General features: G+C 42.7%; 1 protein-coding gene across 1 annotated transcript in view; it reads right to left on the bottom strand.

The window, feature by feature from the left end:
- Positions 1 to 5,041: 5,041 nt before the first annotated feature.
- ptk6b (PTK6 protein tyrosine kinase 6b) overlaps positions 5,042 to 25,256 on the bottom strand; it is a 41,408-nt gene continuing 21,193 nt past the window's right edge. The window contains 4 exon segments of the mRNA XM_031794820.1: positions 5,042 to 5,723; positions 11,493 to 11,646; positions 13,961 to 14,142; positions 14,724 to 14,882. Of these exon segments, the coding sequence (XP_031650680.1) occupies positions 5,536 to 5,723; positions 11,493 to 11,646; positions 13,961 to 14,142; positions 14,724 to 14,882 (683 nt within the window). The 3' untranslated portion in view covers positions 5,042 to 5,535.

The raw sequence follows: 25,256 nt of genomic DNA, 5'->3' as shown, positions 1-25,256 counted from the left end.
TGAGGAAACTAACACTAAAGTGACAGTTATAAATGTCAGGAAACTAACACTAAAGTGACAGTTATAAATGTAAGGAAACACTAAAGTGACAGTTATTAATGTAAGGAAACTAACACTAAAGTGACAGTTATAAATGTGAGGAAACTAAAGTGACAGTTATAAATGTAAGGAAACACTAAAGTGACAGTTATAAATGTGAGGAAACACTAAAGCGACAGTTATAAATGTGAGGAAACTAACACTAATCTGACAGTTATAAATGTGAGGAAACACTAAAGTGACAGTTATAAATGTGAGGAAACACTAAAGTGACAGTTATAAATGTGAGGAAACTGAAGTGACAGTTATGAATGTGAGGAAACTAACACTAATGTGGCAGTTATAAATGTAAGGAAACTAACACTAAAGTGACAGTTATAAATGTGAGGAAACTAACACTAAAGTGACAGTTATAAATGTAAGGAAACTAACACTAAAGTGACAGTTATAAATGTGAGGAAACACTAAAGTGACAGTTATAAATGTGAGGAAACACTAAAGTGACAGTTATAAATGTGAGGAAACTAACACTAAAGTGACAGTTATAAATGTGAGGAAACACTAAAGTGACAGTTATAAATGTGAGGAAACTAACACTAAAGTGACAGTTATAAATGTAAGGAAACACTAAAGTGACAGTTATACATGTGAGGAAACTAACACTAAAGTGACAGTTATAAATGTAAGGAAACTAACACTAAAGTGACAGTTATAAATGTGAGGAAACTAACACTAAAGTGACAGTTATAAATGTGAGGAAACTAACACTAAAGTGACAGTTATAAATGTGAGGAAACACTAAAGTGACAGTTATAAATGTGAGGAAACTAACACTAAAGTGACAGTTATAAATGTAAGGAAACTAACACTAAAGTGACAGTTATAAATGTGAGGAAACTAACACTAAAGTGACAGTTATAAATGTGAGGAAACACTAAAGTGACAGTTATAAATGTGAGGAAACTAACACTAAAGTGACAGTTATAAATGTAAGTATACTAACACTAAAGTGACAGTTATAAATGTGAGGAAACTATCACTAAAGTGACAGTTATAAATGTGAGGAAACATTAAAGTGACAGTTATAAATGTGAGGAAACTAACACTAAAGTGACAGTTATAAATGTAAGGAAACTAACACTAAAGTGACAGTTATAAATGTAAGGAAACACTAAAGTGACAGTTATAAATGTGAGGAAACACTAAAGTGACAGTTATAAATGTAAGGAAACTAACACTAAAGTGACAGTTATAAATGTGAGGAAACTAACACTAAAGTGACAGTTATAAATGTAAGTAAACTAACACTAAAGTGACAGTTATAAATGTGAGGAAACACTAAAGTGACAGTTATAAATGTAAGGAAACTAACACTAAAGTGACAGTTATAAATGTCAGGAAACTAACACTAAAGTGACAGTTATAAATGTGAGGAAACACTAAAGTGACAGTTATACATGTGAGGAAACTAACACTAAAGTGACAGTTATAAATGTGAGGAAACTAACACTAAAGTGACAGTTATAAATGTGAGGAAACACTAAAGTGACAGTTATAAATGTGAGGAAACTAACACTAAAGTGACAGTTATAAATGTGAGGAAACTAACACTAAAGTGACAGTTATAAATGTAAGGAAACACTAAAGTGACAGTTATAAATGTGAGGAAACTAACACTAAAGTGACAGTTATAAATGTAAGGAAACTAACACTAAAGTGACAGTTATAAATGTGAGGAAACACTAAAGTGACAGTTATAAATGTGAGGAAACACTAAAGTGACAGTTATAAATGTAAGGAAACACTAAAGTGACAGTTATAAATGTGAGGAAACACTAAAGTGACAGTTATAAATGTGAGGAAACACTAAAGTGACAGTTATAAATGTGAGGAAACACTAAAGTGACAGTTATAAATGTGAGGAAACACTAAAGTGACAGTTATAAATGTGAGGAAACTAACACTAAAGTGACAGTTATAAATGTAAGTATACTAACACTAAAGTGACAGTTATAAATGTGAGGAAACACTAAAGTGACAGTTATAAATGTAAGGAAACACTAAAGTGACAGTTATAAATGTAAGGAAACTAACACTAAAGTGACAGTTATAAATGTGAGGAAACTAACACTAAAGTGACAGTTATAAATGTCAGGAAACTAACACTAAAGTGACAGTTATAAATGTCAGGAAACACTAAAGTGACAGTTATACATGTGAGGAAACTAACACTAAAGTGACAGTTATAAATGTGAGGAAACACTAAAGTGAGAGTTATAAATGTGAGGAAACTAACATATAAATGTGAGAACACTAAAGTGACAGTTATAAATGTGAGGAAACACTAAAGTGACAGTTATAAATGTAAGGAAACACTAAAGTGACCGTTATAAATGTGAGGAAACACTAAAGTGACAGTTATAAATGTGAGGAAACACTAAAGTGACAGTTATAAATGTGAGGAAACACTAAAGTGACAGTTATAAATGTAAGGAAACACTAAAGTGACAGTTATAAATGTGAGGAAACTAACACTAAAGTGACAGTTATAAATGTGAGGAAACTAACACTAAAGTGACAGTTATAAATGTAAGGAAACTAACACTAAAGTGACAGTTATAAATGTAAGTAAACTAACACTAAAGTGACAGTTATAAATGTGAGGAAACACTAAAGTGACAGTTATAAATGTAAGGAAACACTAAAGTGACAGTTATAAATGTAAGGAAACTAACACTAAAGTGACAGTTATAAATGTGAGGAAACACTAACGTGACAGTTATAAATGTGAGGAAACACTAAAGTGACAGTTATAAATGTGAGGAAACTAACACTAAAGTGACAGTTATAAATGTCAGGAAACTAACACTAAAGTGACAGTTATAAATGTAAGGAAACACTAAAGTGACAGTTATAAATGTAAGGAAACTAACACTAAAGTGACAGTTGTAAATATATGTGTGTATAAATGATGGTAGTGGCTAATATTTAACACAATACACACTTTTAAAAACATGATATGCTTCAGTTTGCTGCCATATGACTGGTTTCACATGTGTCTCCAGCGATCATAAGGTCAAATAGATCTAAAACAACTGTCATTTATATTTACAATCCCCTTATCCCAACAGCTTACTCATTCACCTAGCTTTTATCAATAGTTCTTCTCAATTTGTAAATTGCAGTGCGTGGAGAATGGTGTAATTTCTATCAGGAAATATACTGTAGAAGTGGTTCCACTTGGAACCGACAGGTTGCTCCACCTTATTAATCATGCATAAAAGTGGTGGAATTATGAGGGAATTAAGTCAAGGTGGCCTAGTAGTTAGAGCGTTGGACTAGTAAACAAAAGGTTGCTAGATCGAATCCCCGAGCTGACAAGGTAAAAATCTGTTGTTCGGCCCCCTGAACAAGGCAGTTAACCCCACTGTTCCCCGGCAGGCCGTCATTGTAAATAAGAAATTTGTTCTTAACTGACTTGCCTAGTTAAATAAAAAAATAAAAAATGTGGTGTATCTTCAGACAAACGAACAGCGGGTGAATGACATGCTACTCTCATGATTCAATTCAAGGTCAGAATACAAGTAGAGAGAAAAAGTCCATAAAAAAAAAAAAGGAAATGACGTTCCATTTCCAGGCGCTTAACTCGGGTCGGAATCCCCTCCCCCCATTGGTCAAAAGTAGTGTACTAAATAAGGAACGGAGTCCCATTTGTGGGAGACTGTGTGCCAGTCTGTTGCTGCTCTCTGGACAACTCCTAATGGATATTGTCTTCAAAATGACAGAGTTGACTAGAGCACAAACAGATCTGGGACCAGTCTATACAAAGAGACATTAGATCTGGGACCAAGCTAACTGTCAACAAACAGGTCTGGGACCAGGCTAACTGGCAACAAACAGGTCTGGGACCAGGCTAACTGGCAACAAACAGGTCTGGGACCAGGCTAACTGGCAACAAACAGGTCTGGGACCAGGCTAACTGGCTACAAACAGGTCTGGAACCAGGCTAACTGTCAACAAACAGGTCTGGGACCAGGCTAACTGTCAACAATCAGATCTGGGACCAGGCTAACTGTCAACAATCAGGTCTGGGACCAGGCTAACTGGCAACAAACAGGTCTGGGACCAGGCTAACTGTCAACAAACAGGTCTGGGACCAGGCTAACTAGCTACAAACAGGTCTGGGACCAGGCTAACTGGCAACAATCAGGTCTGGGACCAGGCTAACTGGCAACAAACAGATCTGGGACCAGGCTAACTGGCAACAAACAGGTCTGGGACCAGGCTAACTGGCTACAATCAGATCTGGAACCAGGCTAACTGGCAACAAACAGGTCTGGAACCAGGCTAGCCAAAGAGAGCCCTAACCTGATCAATTTGATCAGTCCACATACACACCCTCCCTCCCTCCTCCAGTGAACTGACTATACAGGAGGTAAAAACGACCCTGTTGTAGAAGAGGTTCATTTGTTTTACGTGTGTTCAGTGGTGAATTTATAACCCTGAGGAGACACCTGTATTTGTAGTATTAGCGAACATTATTATGAATAGTAGATAAACAACAGCACATGTAGACTTAATGTACAAGCTGAAACAAGATAAGGATACAGGTACGTTACAGGTACGATACAGGTACGTTACAGGTACGATACAGGTACGATACAGGTACGATACAGGTACGTTACAGGTACGATACAGGTACGTTACAGGTACGATACAGGTACGATACAGGTACGATACAGGTACGATACAGGTACGATACATGTACGATACAGGTACGATACAGGTACGATACAGGTACGTTACAGGTACGTTACAGGTACGATACAGGTACGATACAGGTACGATACAGGTACGTTACAGGTACGTTACAGGTACGTTACAGGTACGATACAGGTACGATACAGGTACGATACAGGTAGATTACAGGTACGTTACAGGTATGTTACAAATGAAGAAAAAAAAAAGTTGACAAGTAAAATAATGATTTGAAAGTCAGAGATATTGTCCTTTAGTGTACATTTATTACAATCGAAACAAAGTGTTCCATGCCAGGGAGAAGCTGTTCCTGACTTAACCAATGACAGAAAAGCCAATGTTGGTGATTTGCTGCCACCTGCAGTTTATAGAAAGTTTTCTCTCAAGTATAATTCATTGTCTGATCCTTCCTGATGACCTGAGTGGAATCATGTGATCCTTAACCCCAGGAGGTGGGTGGCACCTTAATTGGGGAGGACTGGTTTGTGGTAATGGCTGGAGTGGAATCAGTGGAATGGTATCAAACACATGGTTTGATGGCGTTCCATTTGCTCCGTTCCAGACATTATTATGAGCCGTCCTCCCCTTCTCCTCAGAAGCCTCCACTGTCCTTAACCCATAGGATGTCCCACCCAGTTGACTACTTAAAAATGGTGGAAGTCAATGGCAATGTCCATGCAAAAAAAAAAACGGGGTTATTTCTAAACACTGATGACTGTCCATTTCTATGGTTCAGGCTCATTGCTCCAGCTCATAGCGATTGATGTTCTCCAGTTTGCTCCTGAGCTCCTTGAAGTCCGGTCTGTCTGCAGGGTTGTCACTCCAACAGGCCAACATGAGTTTGTAGAGTAAGTTTGGACATTTCTCTGGGGCTGGCATCCTGTAGCCAGCGATGATCTGACGGTATACCTCGTAGTTGTTGTAGCCTGGATTACAGAGCAAGGGCCATACGATCAATCAATCAATCAATCACATTTATTTCTTAAGCCCTTTTTGCATCACTAGTTGTTAAAAAAAGTGGTATAACAGTAACCCAGACCTAATCGGAATCACCTTAATTCACCAAATACATGTACAGGAATTTGACTCTGTGAAATGGTGCTGCCACAATAAGCAGGATATGAAGAGTGACGATAAACAGGATATACAGAGAGACGATAAACAGGATATACAGAGAGACGATAAACAGGATATACAGAGAGACGATAAACAGGATATACAGAGAGACGATAAACAGGATATACAGAGAGACGATAAACAGGATATGCAGAGAGACAATAAACAGGATATGCAGAGAGACGATAAACAGGATATGCAGAGAGACGATAAACAGGATATACAGAGAGACGATAAACAGGATATGAAGAGAGACGATAAACAGGATATAAAGAGAGACGATAAACAGGATATGCAGAGAGACGATATACAGGATATGCAGAGAGACGATAAACAGGATATGCAGAGAGACGATAAACAGGATATGCAGAGAGACGATAAACAGGATATACAGAGACGATAAACAGGATATGCAGAGAGACGATAAACAGGATATACAGAGAGACGATAAACAGGATATACAGAGAGACGATAAACAGGATATACAGAGAGACGATAAACAGGATATACAGAGAGACGATAAACAGGATATGCAGAGAGACGATAAACAGGATATACAGAGACGATAAACAGGATATGCAGAGAGACGATAAACAGGATATACAGAGAGACGATAAACAGGATATACAGAGAGACGATAAACAGGATATGCAGAGAGACGATAAACAGGATATGAAGAGAGACGATAAACAGAATATGCAGAGAGACGATAAACAGGATATACAGAGACGATAAACAGGATATGCAGAGAGACGATAAACAGGATATGCAGAGAGACGATAAACAGGATATACAGAGAGACGATAAACAGGATATGCAGAGAGACGATAAACAGGATATGCAGAGAGACGATAAACAGGATATACAGAGAGACGATAAACAGGATATACAGAGACGATAAACAGGATATGCAGAGAGACGATAAACAGGATATGCAGAGAGACGATAAACAGAATATGCAGAGAGACGATAAACAGGATATACAGAGACGATAAACAGGATTTGCAGAGAGACGATAAACAGGATATACAGAGAGACGATAAACAGGATATACAGAGAGACGATAAACAGGATATACAGAGAGACGATAAACAGGATATACAGAGAGACGATAAACAGGATATGCAGAGAGACGATAAACAGGATATACAGAGACGATAAACAGGATATGCAGAGAGACGATAAACAGGATATACAGAGAGACGATAAACAGGATATACAGAGAGACGATAAACAGGATATGCAGAGAGACGATAAACAGGATATGAAGAGAGACGATAAACAGAATATGCAGAGAGACGATAAACAGGATATACAGAGACGATAAACAGGATATGCAGAGAGACGATAAACAGGATATGCAGAGAGACGATAAACAGGATATACAGAGAGACGATAAACAGGATATGCAGAGAGACGATAAACAGGATATGCAGAGAGACGATAAACAGGATATACAGAGAGACGATAAACAGGATATACAGAGACGATAAACAGGATATGCAGAGAGACGATAAACAGGATATGCAGAGAGACGATAAACAGAATATGCAGAGAGACGATAAACAGGATATACAGAGACGATAAACAGGATATGCAGAGAGACGATAAACAGGATATACAGAGAGACGATAAACAGGATATACAGAGAGACGATAAACAGGATATACAGAGAGACGATAAACAGGATATGCAGAGAGACGATAAACAGGATATGCAGAGAGACGATAAACAGGATATGCAGAGAGACGATAAACAGGATATGCAGAGAGACGATAAACAGGATATACAGAGACGATAAACAGGATATGCAGAGAGACCATAAACAGGATATACAGAGAGACGATAAACAGGATATACAGACAACACACGTAGGAGCTGAGAGAACACAAATCCACATGAGGTACAGCGCATTAGGAAGTGTGTTCAGACCCCTTCCCTTTTTCCATGTATGTTTCCCATTACATCTTTATTCTAAAATGGATTGAACAAATAAAACATCCTCATCAATCTACACAAAATAGCCCATCATGCCAAAGCAAAAACAGGTCATTTAGAAATTTTTGTACCTTATTTAAGTAAGTATTCAGAACCTTTGCTATGAGACACGAAATTGAGCTCAGGTGCATCCTGTTTCCATTGATCATCCTTGAGATGTTTTTACAACTTGATTGGAGTCCATCTGTGGTAAATTCAACTGATTGGACATGATTTGGAAAGGCACACACCTGTTTATATAAGGTATCAAAGTTGACAGTGCATGTCAGAGCAACAACCAAGCCATGAGGTCGAAGGAATTGTCTGTAGAGCGCCTTGACATGACTGCGCCGAGGCACAGATCTGGGGAAGGGTACCTAAAACATTCTGCAGCAATGAAGGTCCCCAAGAACACAGTGGCCTCCATCATTCTTAAATGGAATAAGTTTGGAACCACCAAGACTCGTCCTAGAGCTGGCCGCCCGGCCAAACTGAGCAATCAGCTTAGAAGGGCCTTGGTCAGGGAGGTGACCAAGAACCCGATGGTCACTCTGACAGAGCTCCAGAGTTCCTCTGTGGAGATTGATGGTTGTCCTTCTGGAAGGTTCTCCTATGTAGCACTCCACCAATCAGGCCTTTATGTTAGTGGCCAGACAGAAGCCACTCCTCAGTGAAAGGCACACGACAACCCTCTTGGAGTTTGCCAAAAGGCACCTAAAGACTCTCACACCATGAGAAACAAGATTCTCTGGTCAAATGAATGCCAAGCGTCACGTCCGGTGGAAACCTGGCACCATCCCTACAGGGAAGCATGGTGGTGGCAGCATCATGCTGTGGAGGTGTTTTTCAGTGCAGGGACTGGGAGACTAGTTGGGATCGAGGGAAAGATGAATGGAGCAAAGTATAGAGAGATCCTTGATGAAAACGTGCTCCAGAGCGCTCAGGACCTCAGACAGGGGCGAAGGTTCACCGTCCAACAGGACAACAACCCTAAGCACACTGCCAAGACAACGCAGGAGTGGCTTCAGGACAAGTCTCTGAATGTCCTTGAGTGGCCCAGCCAGAGCCGGGACTTGAACCCGATCGAACATCTCTGGAGAGACCTGGAAATAGCTGTGCAGTGACGCTCCCCATCCAACCTGACAGAGAAGAGAAGAATCTGCAGAGAAGAATAGGAGAAACTCCCCAGATACGGGTGTGCCAAGCTTGTAGCGTCATACCCAAGAAGACTCGAGGCTGTAATTGCTGCCAAATGTGCTTCAACAAAGTAAAGGGTCTGAATACTTATGTAAATGGTATATACAGTGCCTTGCGAAAGTATTCGGCCCCCTTGAACTTTGCGACCTTTTGCCACATTTCAGGCTTCAAACATAAAGATATAAAACTGTATTTTTTTGTGAAGAATCAACAACAAGTGGGACACAATCATGAAGTGGAACAACATTTATTGGATATTTCAAACTTTCTTAACAAATCAAAAACAGAAAAATTGGGCGTGCAAAATTATTCAGCCCCCTTAAGTTAATACTTTGTAGCGCCACCTTTTGCTGCGATTACAGCTGTAAGTCGCTTGGGGTATGTCTCTATCAGTTTTGCACATCGAGAGACTGACATTTTTTCCCATTCCTCCTTGCAAAACAGCTCGAGCTCAGTGAGGTTGGATGGAGAGCATTTGTGAACAGCAGTTTTCAGTTCAATTCAGGTCTGGACTTTGACTTGGCCATTCTAACACCTGGATGTGTTTATTTTTGAACCATTCCATTGTAGATTTTGCTTTATGTTTTGGATCATTGTCTTGTTGGAAGACAAATCTCCGTCCCAGTCTCAGGTCTTTTGCAGACTCCATCAGGTTTTCTTCCAGAATGGTCCTGTATTTGGCTCCATCCAACTTCCCATCAATTTTAACCATCTTCCCTGTCCCTGCTGAAGAAAATCAGGCCCAAAACATGATGCTGCCACCACCATGTTTGACAGTGGGGATGGTGTGCTCAGGGTGATGTGCTCAGGGTGATGTGCTCAGGGTGATGTGCTGTGTTGCTTTTACGCCAAAGATTTTACATTGTTGCCAAAAAGTTCAATTTTGGTTTCATCTGACCAGAGCACCTTCTTCCACATGTTTGGTGTGTCTCCCAGGTGGCTTGTGGCAAACTTTAAACAACACTTTTTATGGATATCTTTAAGTAATGGCTTTCTTCTTGCCACTCTTCCATAAAGGCCAGATTTGTGCAATATATGACTGATTGTTGTCCTATGGACAGAGTCTCCCACCTCAGCTGTAGATCTCTGCAGTTCATCCAGAGTGATCATGGGCCTCTTGGCTGCATCTCTGATCAGTCTTCTCCTTGTATGAGCTGAAAGTTTAGAGAGACGGCCAGGTCTTGGTAGATTTGCAGTGGTCTGATACTCCTTCCATTTCAATATTATTGCTTGCACAGTGCTCCTTGGGATGTTTAAAGCTTGGGAAATCTTTTTGTATCCAAATCCGGCTTTAAACTTCTTCACAACAGTATCTCGGACCTGCCTGGTGTGTTCCTTGTTCTTCATGATGCTCTCTGCGCTTTTAACGGACCTCTGAGACTATCACAGTGCAGGTGCATTTATACGGAGACTTGATTACACACAGGTGGATTGTATTTATCATCATTAGTCATTTAGGTCAACATTGGATCATTCAGAGATCCTCACTGAACTTCTGGAGAGAGTTTGCTGCACTGAAAGTAAAGGGGCTGAATAATTTTGCACGCCCAATTTTTCAGTTTTTGATTTGTTAAAAAAGTTTGAAATATCCAATAAATGTCGTTCCACTTCATGATTGTGTCCCACTTGTTGTTGATTCTTCACAAAAAAATACAGTTTTATATCTTTATGTTTGAAGCTTGAAATGTGGCAAAAGGTCGCAAAGTTCAAGGGGGCCGAATACTTTCGCAAGGCACTGTATATATATAAATATATATTTTTCTTATACATTTGCAACAAACAAAAAAAGAATAAGGCTGTAACGTAACAAAATGTGGAAAAAGCCAAGGGGTCTGAATACTTTACGAATGCACTGTACACTATGTACACTGTAGAACTACAAGCTTCACTATAAACCCAAAGAGCAAAGCAGAAGCGAGAGCACAATGACCAGGAAACACTCCCTAGAAGGAAGAAATTGTAGGCTGTGTTTAGACAGGCAGTCGAATTCTGATCTTTTTTTCTTTCTTTCTTTCTTTCTTTTTTTTTGACCAATCAGATTAGCTCTGAAAAAAAACTGAAGTGAATTAGATCTGATGTCATTCGTCAAAAAATACATTTGTGGATAAAAGATCAGAATAGATCTTAGCCTGAGGCAATTATCTCTTGGTCTTTAGGCCTACTGTGCATAATACAAGTAAGGATTTATACCACACAGCCAGGCAGAGGCTTGGCCTGTATACTGGTTAGATCAGGTGCTTTCAATCCTCTCCTCAGAAACCCTCAGGCTGTTCTATGCATTTAATATTTTCCAGATTTAGTGATTCAACTAATCATCGAGCTCTGGATCAGGTCGATCAGGTGAGCTGGTTCCTGGGTTACAACAAATTTGCGAAAACCACTGGGTTAGGTGAAACATGACATACCTGGGTATGGAATCCCACCGTAGGTTAACATCTCGTAGAGCAGAACCCCAAAGGACCAGACATCTGACTTGTTGGAGAAACGTCCGTGGCTGATGGCCTCCGGGGAACTCCATTTGTAGGGGATTTTTTTGTCCTCAGACACGTAGAAGGGCTCCTGAGGATGGAGACAAACCGAACGAGGATGGAACGATACTGCAAATTATTAATACAAATATATTTGTGGTGGAAAAGAGGAAGAGAGGAAAACATGTTCTTCGTAAACTGCAAACTGCTGACCACTGGCAAAGTAATGTGGTTTAAAAATATTTATACTAATTCTGGGTATATTTTAACAATATAAACCATGTTCAATCAAAATAAATTTGCTGGTGCTGAATACAATTACTTCAAACTAAAATGCACGGAGCTTTATTTTCTTGTAGAATGTCTATCCCAGTTCTTAGAATGCTTTGGAGAATGTTGTCTATCCCAGTTCTTAGAATGCTTTGGAGAATGTTGTCTATCCCAGTTCTTAGAATGCTTTGGAGAATGTTGTCTATCCCAGTTCTTAGAATGCTTTGGAGAATGTTGTCTATCCCAGTTCTTAGAATGCTTTGGAGAATGTTGTCTATCCCAGTTCTTAGAATGCTTTGGAGAATGTTGTCTATCCCAGTTCTTAAAATGGAATTGGGAAAACCCAAGGACCCCAATCATCATGACACAAATGAGACACACAGACACAAAAGAAACAGATCCCAGAATATATCCATGTCCAGGTATAGCTGTACTCTTAGTAGAAAGCTCTCTCTCCTAGTTGTTAACAGTACCAGTGGGGATTGAGAAAGCCCAACGTCCACTCAATCACGGCACAAACGCAAACACATACCATCACCCCAGGTTTATTCCTGCTGACCTTGATGACCCTGGCCAGTCCGAGTAATGACCTAATTGTCACGACTTCCGCCGAAGTCGGCCCCTCCTCCTTGTTCGGGTGGTGTTCGGCTCCTTGTTCGGGTGGTGTTCGGCTCCTTGTTCGGGTGGTGTTCGGCTCCTTGTACGGGTGGTGTTCGGCTCCTTGTACGGGTGGTGTTCGGCTCCTTGTACGGGTGGTGTTCGGCTCCTTGTTCGGGTGGTGTTCGGCTCCTTGTTCGGGTGGTGTTCGGCTCCTTGTTCGGGTGGTGTTCGGCTCCTTGTACGGGTGGTGTTCGGCTCCTTGTTCGGGTGGTGTTCGGCTCCTTGTTCGGCTCCTTGTTCAGGTGGTGTTCGGCTCCTTGTATGGGTGGTGTTCGGCTCCTTGTTCGGGTGGTGTTCGGCTCCTTGTTCGGCTCCTTGTTCGGGTGGTGTTCGGCTCCTTGTATGGGTGGTGTTCGGCTCCTTGTTCGGGTGGTGTTCGGCTCCTTGTTCGGGTGGTGTTCGGCTCCTTGTTCGGGTGGTGTTCGGCTCCTTGTTCGGGTGGTGTTCGGCTCCTTGTACGGGTGGTGTTCGGCTCCTTGTTCGGGTAGTGTTCGGCTCCTTGTTCGGGTGGTGTTCGGCTCCTTGTTCGGCTCCTTGTTCAGGTGGTGTTCGGCTCCTTGTTCGGGTGGTGTTCGGCTCCTTGTTCGGGTGGTGTTCGGCTCCTTGTTCGGCTCCTTGTTCGGGTGGTGTTCGGCTCCTTGTTCGGAGCACCTGGTTTCAATCCCCATATCATGTTCCTTATTTAACCCTCTGGCATACATTTCTGTTCTGTCCGTGGTTGTTGGTGTCTTAGTGGTTGTTGTAGGTGTTAGTTTGTATGTATTTTCCTATTTGGAATTTTGCTTGTATTTTTCGTTGAGTAAACTCCGTTGTGTTGCTCAAACCTGTGTCTTGCGCCTGACTCCGCTACATCTCTGCACCCAATCGCTGACACTAATGAACGCCAGTCCGAGTAATGACCTAAATGAACGTTCTCTAAAGGTGAGGGAATGTCTGCTGTTTGCTGGGAGCCTCGTAACCTTCATGATTCTGGCCAGTCCGAGTAATGGCCTAAATGAACGTTCTCTAAAGGTGAGGGATTGTCTGCTGTTTGCTGGGACCCTCGTAACCTTCATGATTCTGGCCAGTCCGAGTAATGACCTAAATGAACGTTCTCTAAAGGTGAGGGAATGTCTGTTGTTTGCTGGGACCCTCGTAACCTCCATGATTCTGGCCAGTCCGACTAATGAACTAAATGAACATTTTCTAAAGGTGAGGGAATGTCTGTTGTTTGCTGGGACCCTCGTAACCTCCATGATTCTGGCCAGTCCGACTAATGAACTAAATGAACATTTTCTAAAGGTGAGGGAATGTCTGTTGTTTGCTGGGACCCTAGTAACCTTCATGATTCTGGCCAGTCCAAAATCAGCCACCTTGCAGGTGTAGTTCTTCAGTTATTAGAACCTACCTTGAGTTGTCGCATCCCTCAGGCTGACGAGAGACGCTACGATACCATCCTATGTTACATGAGTCTGTTCACTAACGATTATACCAACCTTGATGATCCTGGCCAGTCCGAAGTCGGCCACCTTGCAGATGTAGTTCTCTCCCACCAGGACGTTTCGGGCCGCCAGGTCTCTATGGATACTGTTCTGCTGCTCCAGATACGCCATCCCATCAGCCACCTGGGCTGCCATGTCCGCCAGAGACACCAGGTCCAGCTGAGAACCCTCTGAACCTGGAGAGAGAGACTGATTGGTCAGAACTATGGACCTCTAGTACAGATTATCTTATCGTGTTGCTGTACATTACACTTGTATTACATGTTTAAGCAGGTACTCAGTTAAAATACTTTAGTTTTGACTGTTGAGAAAACAAAATATGTTTGAGGCTACTTTCAAAAATGTCTATCAGAAAGATAATTGTATGTACAGTACGGCCTGTTTCAGAGTCATAGAGACATATTGGAGTGTGGTGGAGGACTGGCTAGAGGACTGATTGAAATACTGGCTAGAGGACTGGCTAGAGGACTGGCTAGAGGATAGGTTAGATGACTGGCTAGAGGACTGGCTAGAGGACTGATTGAAATGCTGATTCGAGGACTGGCTAGAGGACTGGCTGGATGACTGATTGGAGGACTGATTGGAGGACTGACTGGAGGACTGGCTAGAGGACTGGCTGGAGGATTGATTGGAGGACTGGCTAGAGGACTGGCTGGAGGACTGATTGAAATACTGGCTAGGGGACTGGCTAGAGGACTGGCTAGAGGACTGGCTTGAGGACTGGCTCGAGGACTGGCTAGAAGACTGGCTGACTAACCTCTGAGGAAGTTCAACAGGTTTCCCTTCTCCATGAGTTCAGTGATGATGTAGTAGGGGGATGAGGAGGTGCAGACGGCGAACAGGGAGATCAGGTGTCTGTGTCTCAGCTTCTTTAGGATCTGCACCTCGCGCTGGAACTCATGGTCGTTCAACGAGTCTGAAAATATATGAGGGTGAGGGTGAGGGTAAGGATGAGGGTAAGGGTGAGGGTGAGGGTGAGGGTAAGGATGAGGGTGAGGGTGAGGATGAGGGTAAGGGTGAGGGTAAAGGTAAGGGTAAGGGTGAGGGTAAGGGTGAGGGTGAGGGTGAGGGTAAGGGTGAGGGTGAGGGTTAGGGTGAGGGTAAGGATGAGGCTGAGGGTGAGGGTAAGGGTGAGTGTGGGGTGAGGGTGAGGGTGAGTGTGGGGTGAGGGTGAAGGTAAGGGTGAGGGTGGGTGTTTTGTGTGTAAGTGTCTCTTGGGGGATACAGTAGGTGCATCAGTAATGGGTCAGTAACTTAACCAATCACAAACACAGATGGACACGGTACAGGGATGGACACGGTACAGGGCTGGACACGGTACAGGGATGGACACGGTACAGGGGTGGACACGGTACAGGGATGGACACGGTACAGGGATGGACACGGTACAGGGATGGACACGGTACAGGGGTGGACACGGTACAGGGATGGACACGGTACAGGGATGGACACGGTACAGGGATGGACACGGTACAGGGGTGGACACGGTACAGGGATGGACACGGTACAGGGATGAACACGGTACAGGGATGGACACGGTACAGGGGTGGACACGGTACAGGGATGGACACGGTACATGGATGGACACGGTACAGGGATGGACACGGTACAGGGATGGACACGGGACAGGGATGGACACGGTACAGGGGTGGACACGGTACAGGGGTGGACACGGTACAGGGCTGGACACGGTACAGGGGTGGACACGGTACAGGGATGGACACGGTACAGGGATGGACACGGTACAGGGATGAACACGGTACAGGGATGGACACGGTACAAGGGTGGACACGGTACAGGGGTGGACACGGTACAGGGGTGGACACGGTACAGGGGTGGACACGGTACAGGGGTGGACACGGTACAGGGGTGGACACGGTACAGGGATGGACACGGTACAGGGACGGTGACGGTACAGGGACAGGGATGGACACGGTACAGGGGTGGACACGGTACAGGGATGGACACGGTACAGGGGTGGACACGGTACAGGGATGGACACGGTACAGGGATAGACCCAGTACAGGGATAGACCCAGTACAGGGATGGACACGGATCATTGTTACCATTCTTCCAAGTCTTGTTTGCCAATCCACTGTTGGATAAGGAAGTCTGGGAGCTGAGGCTATGTATCATGTTAAAACTATTTCAGGGACCTTTTTAGACTGGTCCTGTCCTGTCCTGTCCTGTATTGTATTGTATGTGCTGTAGCCAACACCTGTATCATAGACTAGTTCACAAGCCATAGTTACATAGTTTCCAATACAATGAAAGAATACACACAGAGAGTTGACAGGCTTGATAACATTCTACCCACAGTCCTGTCCACTGAGCAGTCTCTTACAGTAAGACTGATAACTATAGTCTGTTTTGGTTCAGATGTGTGTATGAGATGTCATCACGCCACCCACAACCCTAAGGCTGGAACGAGAGACTAAGGTATGTGTGATGTCACACACACACCACCGCCAGGATTCACATAAGACGGGAAATGTAAAAAATGTTTCTCTGACGACGGGGTTCGCAGAAGAAACGAATGAGGAAATTCTTGAGACACACACACACACACACACAAACACACACACACACACACACACATACACAAACACACACACACAAACACACACACACACACACACACACACACACACACACACACACACACACACACACACACACACATACAGAGAGAGAAACCTATCAAATGAGTTTCAGCTGATTAGTCATTTACTTCTGGCATGAAGGAAATGCTAAAACAAATCCATTTGTATTTGTCATATGCGCCAAATTCGACATGTGTAGATCTTACCGTGAAATGCTTACTTACAAGCCCTTAAAACCAACACTGCAGTTTTAAGGAGAAAAAAAAGTTACAATATTTACTATATTTAAAATAACAATAACGAGGCTATGTATATAAGGTTTACCGGTACCGAGTCAATATGCGGGGGAACAGGTTAGTCAAGGGAGTTGAGGTAATATGTACGTGTAGGTAGGGGTAACGTGCCTATACAGCAGCGCGAAGAAAAGGGTGGGTCAATGAAATTGTCCAGGTAGCAATTTGATTAGCTTGGGGGTAGAAGCTGTTAAGGAGAGAGAAAACAGTCTTTGCCTAGGGTGTCCGGAGTCTTTGACAATTTTTAGGGCCTTCCTCTGACACCACCTGGTATAGAGGTCCTGGATGGCAGGAACCTTGGCCTCAGTGATTGTACTGGGACATTCTCACTACTCTCTGTAGTGCCTTGAGGTCGGAGGTCGAGCAGTTGCCATACCAGGCAGTGATGCTTTTTGAGGATCTGAGGACCCATGCCAAATATTTTCAGTCTCCTGAGGGGGAATAGGTTTTGTCGTGCCCTCTTCACGGCTGTCTTAGTGTGTTTGGACCATGTTCGTTGAACTTGAAGCTCTCAACCTGCTCCACTGCAGCCCCGTCTGATAATGGGGGCGTGCTCGGTCCTCCTTATCCTGTAGTCCCAGATCATCTCCTTTGTTTTGATCATGTTGAGGGAGAGGTTGTTATCCTGGCACCACATGGCCAGGTCTCTGACCTCTTCCCTATAGGCTGTCTCATTGTTATCGGTGATCAGGCCTACCACCGTTTTGTCGTCGGGAAACTTAATGATGATGTTGGGAGTCGTGCGCGGCCATGCAGTCATGAGTGAACTGGGAGTACAGGAGGGGACTGAGCACGCACCCCTGAGGAGCCCCCGTGTTGAGGATCAGCGTGGTGGATGTGTTGTTGCCTACCCTTACCACCTGGGGGCGGCCCATCAGGAAGTCCAGGATCTAGTTGCACAGGGAGGTGTTTAGTCCCAGGGTCCTTAGCTTAGTAATGAGCTTTGAGGGCACTATGGTGTTTAAAGCTAAGCTGTAGTCAATGAACAGCATTCTCACATAGGTGTTCCTTTTATCCAGGTGGGAAAGGGGCCGTGTGGAGTGCAATAGAGATTGCATCATCTGTGGATCTGTTGGGGATGTATGTGAATTGGAGTGGGTCTAGGGTTTCTGGGATGATGGTGTAACTGTGATCTCGTTCATAAACAAAATGTTGAGTACCTTTCTACTGTAACATGAGTCATGATTCTATTTAGATATAATGGCCAAACAAACTTGTCCATCTTCTCTGTCAGTCAGGGAAGAATGATTGGTATTTGTGGGCATCTGGGTTAAATGCGCAAACTACCTGCCTGCTTGGCTGTTGTTTGGCTGGTCCTCAGAACAGCTGATCTCACAGCAAACAAAGAGAAGGATTCCCATTGGAGGAACTAACATATTCTCTCCCGGTCAATGATCTAATGCTCAGAATCCACATTGAACAGCTTTCATAGTACAGTCAAACGATCATGACGATCACAATCAACACAACCACACTAGGGGGCAAATCCAAAATGGCACCTTATTCCACAGTGTGGTACTTTTGGCCAGAGCTGTGTAAGGTTCTGTCTAAAAGTAATTCACTGTTCCAATGAGTAATACACTGTCCAGGGAGTAATACACTGTCCCAATGAGTAATACACTGTCCCAATGAGTAATACACTGTCCAGGGAGTAATACACTGTCCCAATGAGTAATACACTGTCCCAATGAGTAATACACTGTCCAGGGAGTAATACACTGTCCCAATGAGTAATACACTGTCCCAATGAGTAATATACTGTCCAGGTAGTAATACACTGTCCAGGGAGTAATACACTGTCCAGGGAGTAATACACTGTCCCAATGAGTAATACACTGTCCAGGGAGTAATACACTGTCCCAATGAGTAATACACTGTCCCAATGAGTAATACACTGTCCCAATGAGTAATACACTGTCCCAATGAGTAATACACTGTCCCAATGAGTAATATACTGTCCAGGGAGTAATACACTGTCCCAATGAGTAATACACTGTCCAGGGAGTAATACACTGTCCCAATGAGTAATACACTGTCCCAATGAGTAATACACTGTCCAGGGAGTAATACACTGTCCCAATGAGTAATACACTGTCAAGGGAGTAATACACTGTCCCAATGAGTAATACACTGTCCCAATGAGTAATATACTGTCCAGGGAGTAATACACTGTCCCAATGAGTAATACACTGTCCCAATGAGTAATACACTGTCCAGGGAGTAATACACTGTCCCAATGAGTAATACACTGTCCCAATGAGTAATATACTGTCCAGGTAGTAATACACTGTCCAGGGAGTAATACACTGTCCCAATGAGTAATACACTGTCCCAATGAGTAATACACTGTCCAGGGAGTAATACACTGTCCCAATGAGTAATACACTGTCCCAATGAGTAATACACTGTCCCAATGAGTAATACACTGTCCCAATGAGTAATATACTGTCCAGGGAGTAATACACTGTCCCAATGACTTATACACTGTCCCAATGAGTAATACACTGTCCAGGGAGTAATACACTGTCCCAATGAGTAATACACTGTCCCAATGAGTAATACACTGTCCAGGGAGTAATACACTGTCCCAATGAGTAATACACTGTCCAGGGAGTAATACACTGTCCAGGGAGTAATACACTGTCCCAATGAGTAATATACTGTCCAGGGAGTAATACACTGTCCCAATGAGAAATATACTGTCCAGGGAGTAATACACTGTCCAGGGAGTAATACACTGTCCCAATGAGTAATACACTGTCCCAATGAGTAAGACACTGTCCCAATGAGTAACACACTGTCCCAATGAGTAATACACTGTCCCAATGAGTAATACACTGTCCAGGGAGTAATACACTGTCCCAATGAGTAATACACTGTCCAGGGAGTAATACACTGTCCCAATGAGTAATACACTGTCCAGGGAGTAATACACTGTCCCAATGAGTAATACACTGTCCCAATGAGTAATATACTGTCCAGGGAGTAATACACTGTCCCAATGAGTAATACACTGTCCCAATGAGTAATACACTGTCCAGGGAGTAATACACTGTCCCAATGAGTAATACACTGTCCCAATGAGTAATATACTGTCCAGGGAGTAATACACTGTCCCAATGAGTAATACACTGTCCCAATGAGTAATACACTGTCCAGGGAGTAATACACTGTCCCAATGAGTAATACACTGTCCCAATGAGTACTACACTGTCCAGGGAGTAATACACTGTCCCAATGAGTAATACACTGTCCCAATGAGTAATACACTGTCCCAATGAGTAATACACTGTCCCAATGAGTAATATACTGTCCAGGGAGTAATACACTGTCCCAATGAGTATTACACTGTCCCAATGAGTAATACACTGTCCAGGTAGTAATACACTGTCCCAATGAGTAATACACTGTACCAGGGAGTAATACACTGTCCCAATGAGTAATACACTGTCCCAATGAGTAATACACTGTCCCAATGAGTAATACACTGTCCCAATGAGTAATACACTGTCCAGGGAGTAATACACTGTCCCAATGAGTAATACACTGCCCAGGGAGTAATACACTGTCCCAATGAGTAATACACTGTCAAGGGAGTAATACACTGTCCCAATGAGTAATATACTGTCCCAATGAGTAATACACTGTCCCAATGAGTAATATACTGTCCAGGGAGTAATACACTGTCCCAATGAGTAATACACTGTCCCAATGAGTAATACACTGTCCAGGGAGTAATACACTGTCCCAATGAGTAATACACTGTCCCAATGAGTAATATACTGTCCAGGTAGTAATACACTGTCCAGGGAGTAATACACTGTCCCAATGAGTAATACACTGTCCCAATGAGTAATACACTGTCCAGGGAGTAATACACTGTCCCAATGAGTAATACACTGTCCCAATGAGTAATACACTGTCCCAATGAGTAATACACTGTCCCAATGAGTAATATACTGTCCAGGGAGTAATACACTGTCCCAATGACTTATACACTGTCCCAATGAGTAATACACTGTCCAGGGAGTAATACACTGTCCCAATGAGTAATACACTGTCCCAATGAGTAATACACTGTCCAGGGAGTAATACACTGTCCCAATGAGTAATACACTGTCCAGGGAGTAATACACTGTCCAGGGAGTAATACACTGTCCCAATGAGTAATATACTGTCCAGGGAGTAATACACTGTCCCAATGAGAAATATACTGTCCAGGGAGTAATACACTGTCCAGGGAGTAATACACTGTCCCAATGAGTAATACACTGTCCCAATGAGTAATACACTGTCCCAATGAGTAATATACTGTCCAGGGAGTAATACACTGTCCCAATGAGTAATACACTGTCCCAATGAGTAATACACTGTCCAGGGAGTAATACACTGTCCCAATGAGTAATACACTGTCCCAATGAGTAATATACTGTCCAGGTAGTAATACACTGTCCAGGGAGTAATACACTGTCCCAATGAGTAATACACTGTCCCAATGAGTAATACACTGTCCAGGGAGTAATACACTGTCCCAATGAGTAATACACTGTCCCAATGAGTAATACACTGTCCCAATGAGTAATACACTGTCCCAATGAGTAATATACTGTCCAGGGAGTAATACACTGTCCCAATGACTTATACACTGTCCCAATGAGTAATACACTGTCCAGGGAGTAATACACTGTCCCAATGAGTAATACACTGTCCCAATGAGTAATACACTGTCCAGGGAGTAATACACTGTCCCAATGAGTAATACACTGTCCAGGGAGTAATACACTGTCCAGGGAGTAATACACTGTCCCAATGAGTAATATACTGTCCAGGGAGTAATACACTGTCCCAATGAGAAATATACTGTCCAGGGAGTAATACACTGTCCAGGGAGTAATACACTGTCCCAATGAGTAATACACTGTCCCAATGAGTAAGACACTGTCCCAATGAGTAACACACTGTCCCAATGAGTAATACACTGTCCCAATGAGTAATACACTGTCCAGGGAGTAATACACTGTCCCAATGAGTAATACACTGTCCAGGGAGTAATACACTGTCCCAATGAGTAATACACTGTCCAGGGAGTAATACACTGTCCCAATGAGTAATACACTGTCCCAATGAGTAATATACTGTCCAGGGAGTAATACACTGTCCCAATGAGTAATACACTGTCCCAATGAGTAATACACTGTCCAGGGAGTAATACACTGTCCCAATGAGTAATACACTGTCCCAATGAGTAATATACTGTCCAGGGAGTAATACACTGTCCCAATGAGTAATACACTGTCCCAATGAGTAATACACTGTCCAGGGAGTAATACACTGTCCCAATGAGTAATACACTGTCCCAATGAGTACTACACTGTCCAGGGAGTAATACACTGTCCCAATGAGTAATACACTGTCCCAATGAGTAATACACTGTCCCAATGAGTAATACACTGTCCCAATGAGTAATATACTGTCCAGGGAGTAATACACTGTCCCAATGAGTATTACACTGTCCCAATGAGTAATACACTGTCCAGGTAGTAATACACTGTCCCAATGAGTAATACACTGTACCAGGGAGTAATACACTGTCCCAATGAGTAATACACTGTCCCAATGAGTAATACACTGTCCCAATGAGTAATACACTGTCCCAATGAGTAATACACTGTCCAGGGAGTAATACACTGTCCCAATGAGTAATACACTGCCCAGGGAGTAATACACTGTCCCAATGAGTAATACACTGTCAAGGGAGTAATACACTGTCCCAATGAGTAATATACTGTCCCAATGAGTAATACACTGTCCCAATGAGTAATATACTGTCCAGGGAGTAATACACTGTCCCAATGAGTAATACACTGTCCCAATGAGTAATACACTGTCCAGGGAGTAATACACTGTCCCAATGAGTAATACACTGTCCCAATGAGTAATATACTGTCCAGGTAGTAATACACTGTCCAGGAGTAATACACTGTCCCAATGAGTAATACACTGTCCCAATGAGTAATACACTGTCCAGGGAGTATACACTGTCCCAATGAGTAATACACTGTCCCAATGAGTAATACACTGTCCCAATGAGTAATACACTGTCCCAATGAGTAATATACTGTCCAGGGAGTAATACACTGTCCCAATGACTTATACACTGTCCCAATGAGTAATACACTGTCCAGGGAGTAATACACTGTCCCAATGAGTAATACACTGTCCCAATGAGTAATACACTGTCCAGGGAGTAATACACTGTCCCAATGAGTAATACACTGTCCAGGGAGTAATACACTGTCCAGGGAGTAATACACTGTCCCAATGAGTAATATACTGTCCAGGGAGTAATACACTGTCCCAATGAGAAATATACTGTCCAGGGAGTAATACACTGTCCAGGGAGTAATACACTGTCCCAATGAGTAATACACTGTCCCAATGAGTAAGACACTGTCCCAATGAGTAACACACTGTCCCAATGAGTAATACACTGTCCCAATGAGTAATACACTGTCCAGGGAGTAATACACTGTCCCAATGAGTAATACACTGTCCCAATGAGTAATACACTGTCCAGGGAGTAATACACTGTCCCAATGAGTAATACACTGTCCAGGGAGTAATACACTGTCCAGGGAGTATACACTGTCCAGGGAGTAATACACTGTCCAGGGAGTAATACACTGTCCCAATGAGTAATATACTGTCCAGGGAGTAATACACTGTCCCAATGAGAAATATACTGTCCAGGGAGTAATACACTGTCAAGGGAGTAATACACTGTCCCAATGAGTAATATACTGTCCCAATGAGTAATAACACTGTCCCAATGAGTAATATACTGTCCAGGGAGTAATACACTGTCCCAATGAGTAATACACTGTCCCAATGAGTAATACACTGTCCAGGGAGTAATACACTGTCCCAATGAGTAATACACTGTCCCAATGAGTAATATACTGTCCAGGTAGTAATACACTGTCCAGGGAGTAATACACTGTCCCAATGAGTAATACACTGTCCCAATGAGTAATACACTGTCCAGGGAGTAATACACTGTCCCAATGAGTAATACACTGTCCCAATGAGTAATACACTGTCCCAATGAGTAATACACTGTCCCATGAGTATATTACTGTCCAGGGAGTAATACACTGTCCCAATGACTTATACACTGTCCCAATGAGTAATACACTGTCCAGGGAGTAATACACTGTCCCAATGAGTAATACACTGTCCCAATGAGTAATACACTGTCCAGGGAGTAATACACTGTCCAATGAGTAATACACTGTCCAGGGAGTAATACACTGTTCCAGGGAGTAATACACTGTCCCAATGAGTAATATACTGTCCAGGGAGTAATACACTGTCCCAATGAGAATATACTGTCCAGGGAGTAATACACTGTCCAGGGAGTAATACACTGTCCCAATGAGTAATACACTGTCCCAATGAGTAAGACACTGTCCCAATGAGTAACACACTGTCCCAATGAGTAATACACTGTCCCAATGAGTAATACACTGTCCAGGGAGTAATACACTGTCCCAATGAGTAATACACTGTCCAGGGAGTAATACACTGTCCCAATGAGTAATACACTGTCCAGGGAGTAATACACTGTCCCAATGAGTAATACACTGTCCCAATGAGTAATATACTGTCCAGGGAGTAATACACTGTCCCAATGAGTAATACACTGTCCCAATGAGTAATACACTGTCCAGGGAGTCATACACTGTCCCAATGAGTAATACACTGTCCCAATGAGTAATATACTGTCCAGGGAGTAATACACTGTCCCAATGAGTAATACACTGTCCCAATGAGTAATACACTGTCCAGGGAGTAATACACTGTCCCAATGAGTAATACACTGTCCCAATGAGTAATACACTGTCCAGGGAGTAATACACTGTCCCAATGAGTAATACACTGTCCCAATGAGTAATACACTGTCCCAATGAGTAATACACTGTCCCAATGAGTAATATACTGTCCAGGGAGTAATACACTGTCCCAATGAGTATTACACTGTCCCAATGAGTAATACACTGTCCAGGAAGTAATACACTGTCCCAATGAGTAATACACTGTACCAGGGAGTAATACACTGTCCCAATGAGTAATACACTGTCCCAATGAGTAATACACTGTCCAGGGAGTAATACACTGTCCCAATGAGTAATACACTGTCCCAATGAGTAATACACTGTCCCAATGAGTAATATACTGTCCAGGGAGTAATACACTGTCCCAATGAGTAATACACTGTCCAGGGAGTAATACACTGTCCCAATGAGTAATACACTGTCCCAATGAGTAATACACTGTCCAGGGAGTAATACACTGTCCCAATGAGTAATACACTGTCAAGGGAGTAATACACTG

The sequence above is a fragment of the Oncorhynchus kisutch genome, linkage group LG17, assembly GCF_002021735.2.
Source record: "Oncorhynchus kisutch isolate 150728-3 linkage group LG17, Okis_V2, whole genome shotgun sequence".
NCBI classification, from domain to species: domain Eukaryota; kingdom Metazoa; phylum Chordata; class Actinopteri; order Salmoniformes; family Salmonidae; genus Oncorhynchus; species Oncorhynchus kisutch.
The sequence above is the reverse complement of the archived record's forward strand: the minus strand, read 5'-3'. Positions and strand labels throughout refer to the sequence as shown.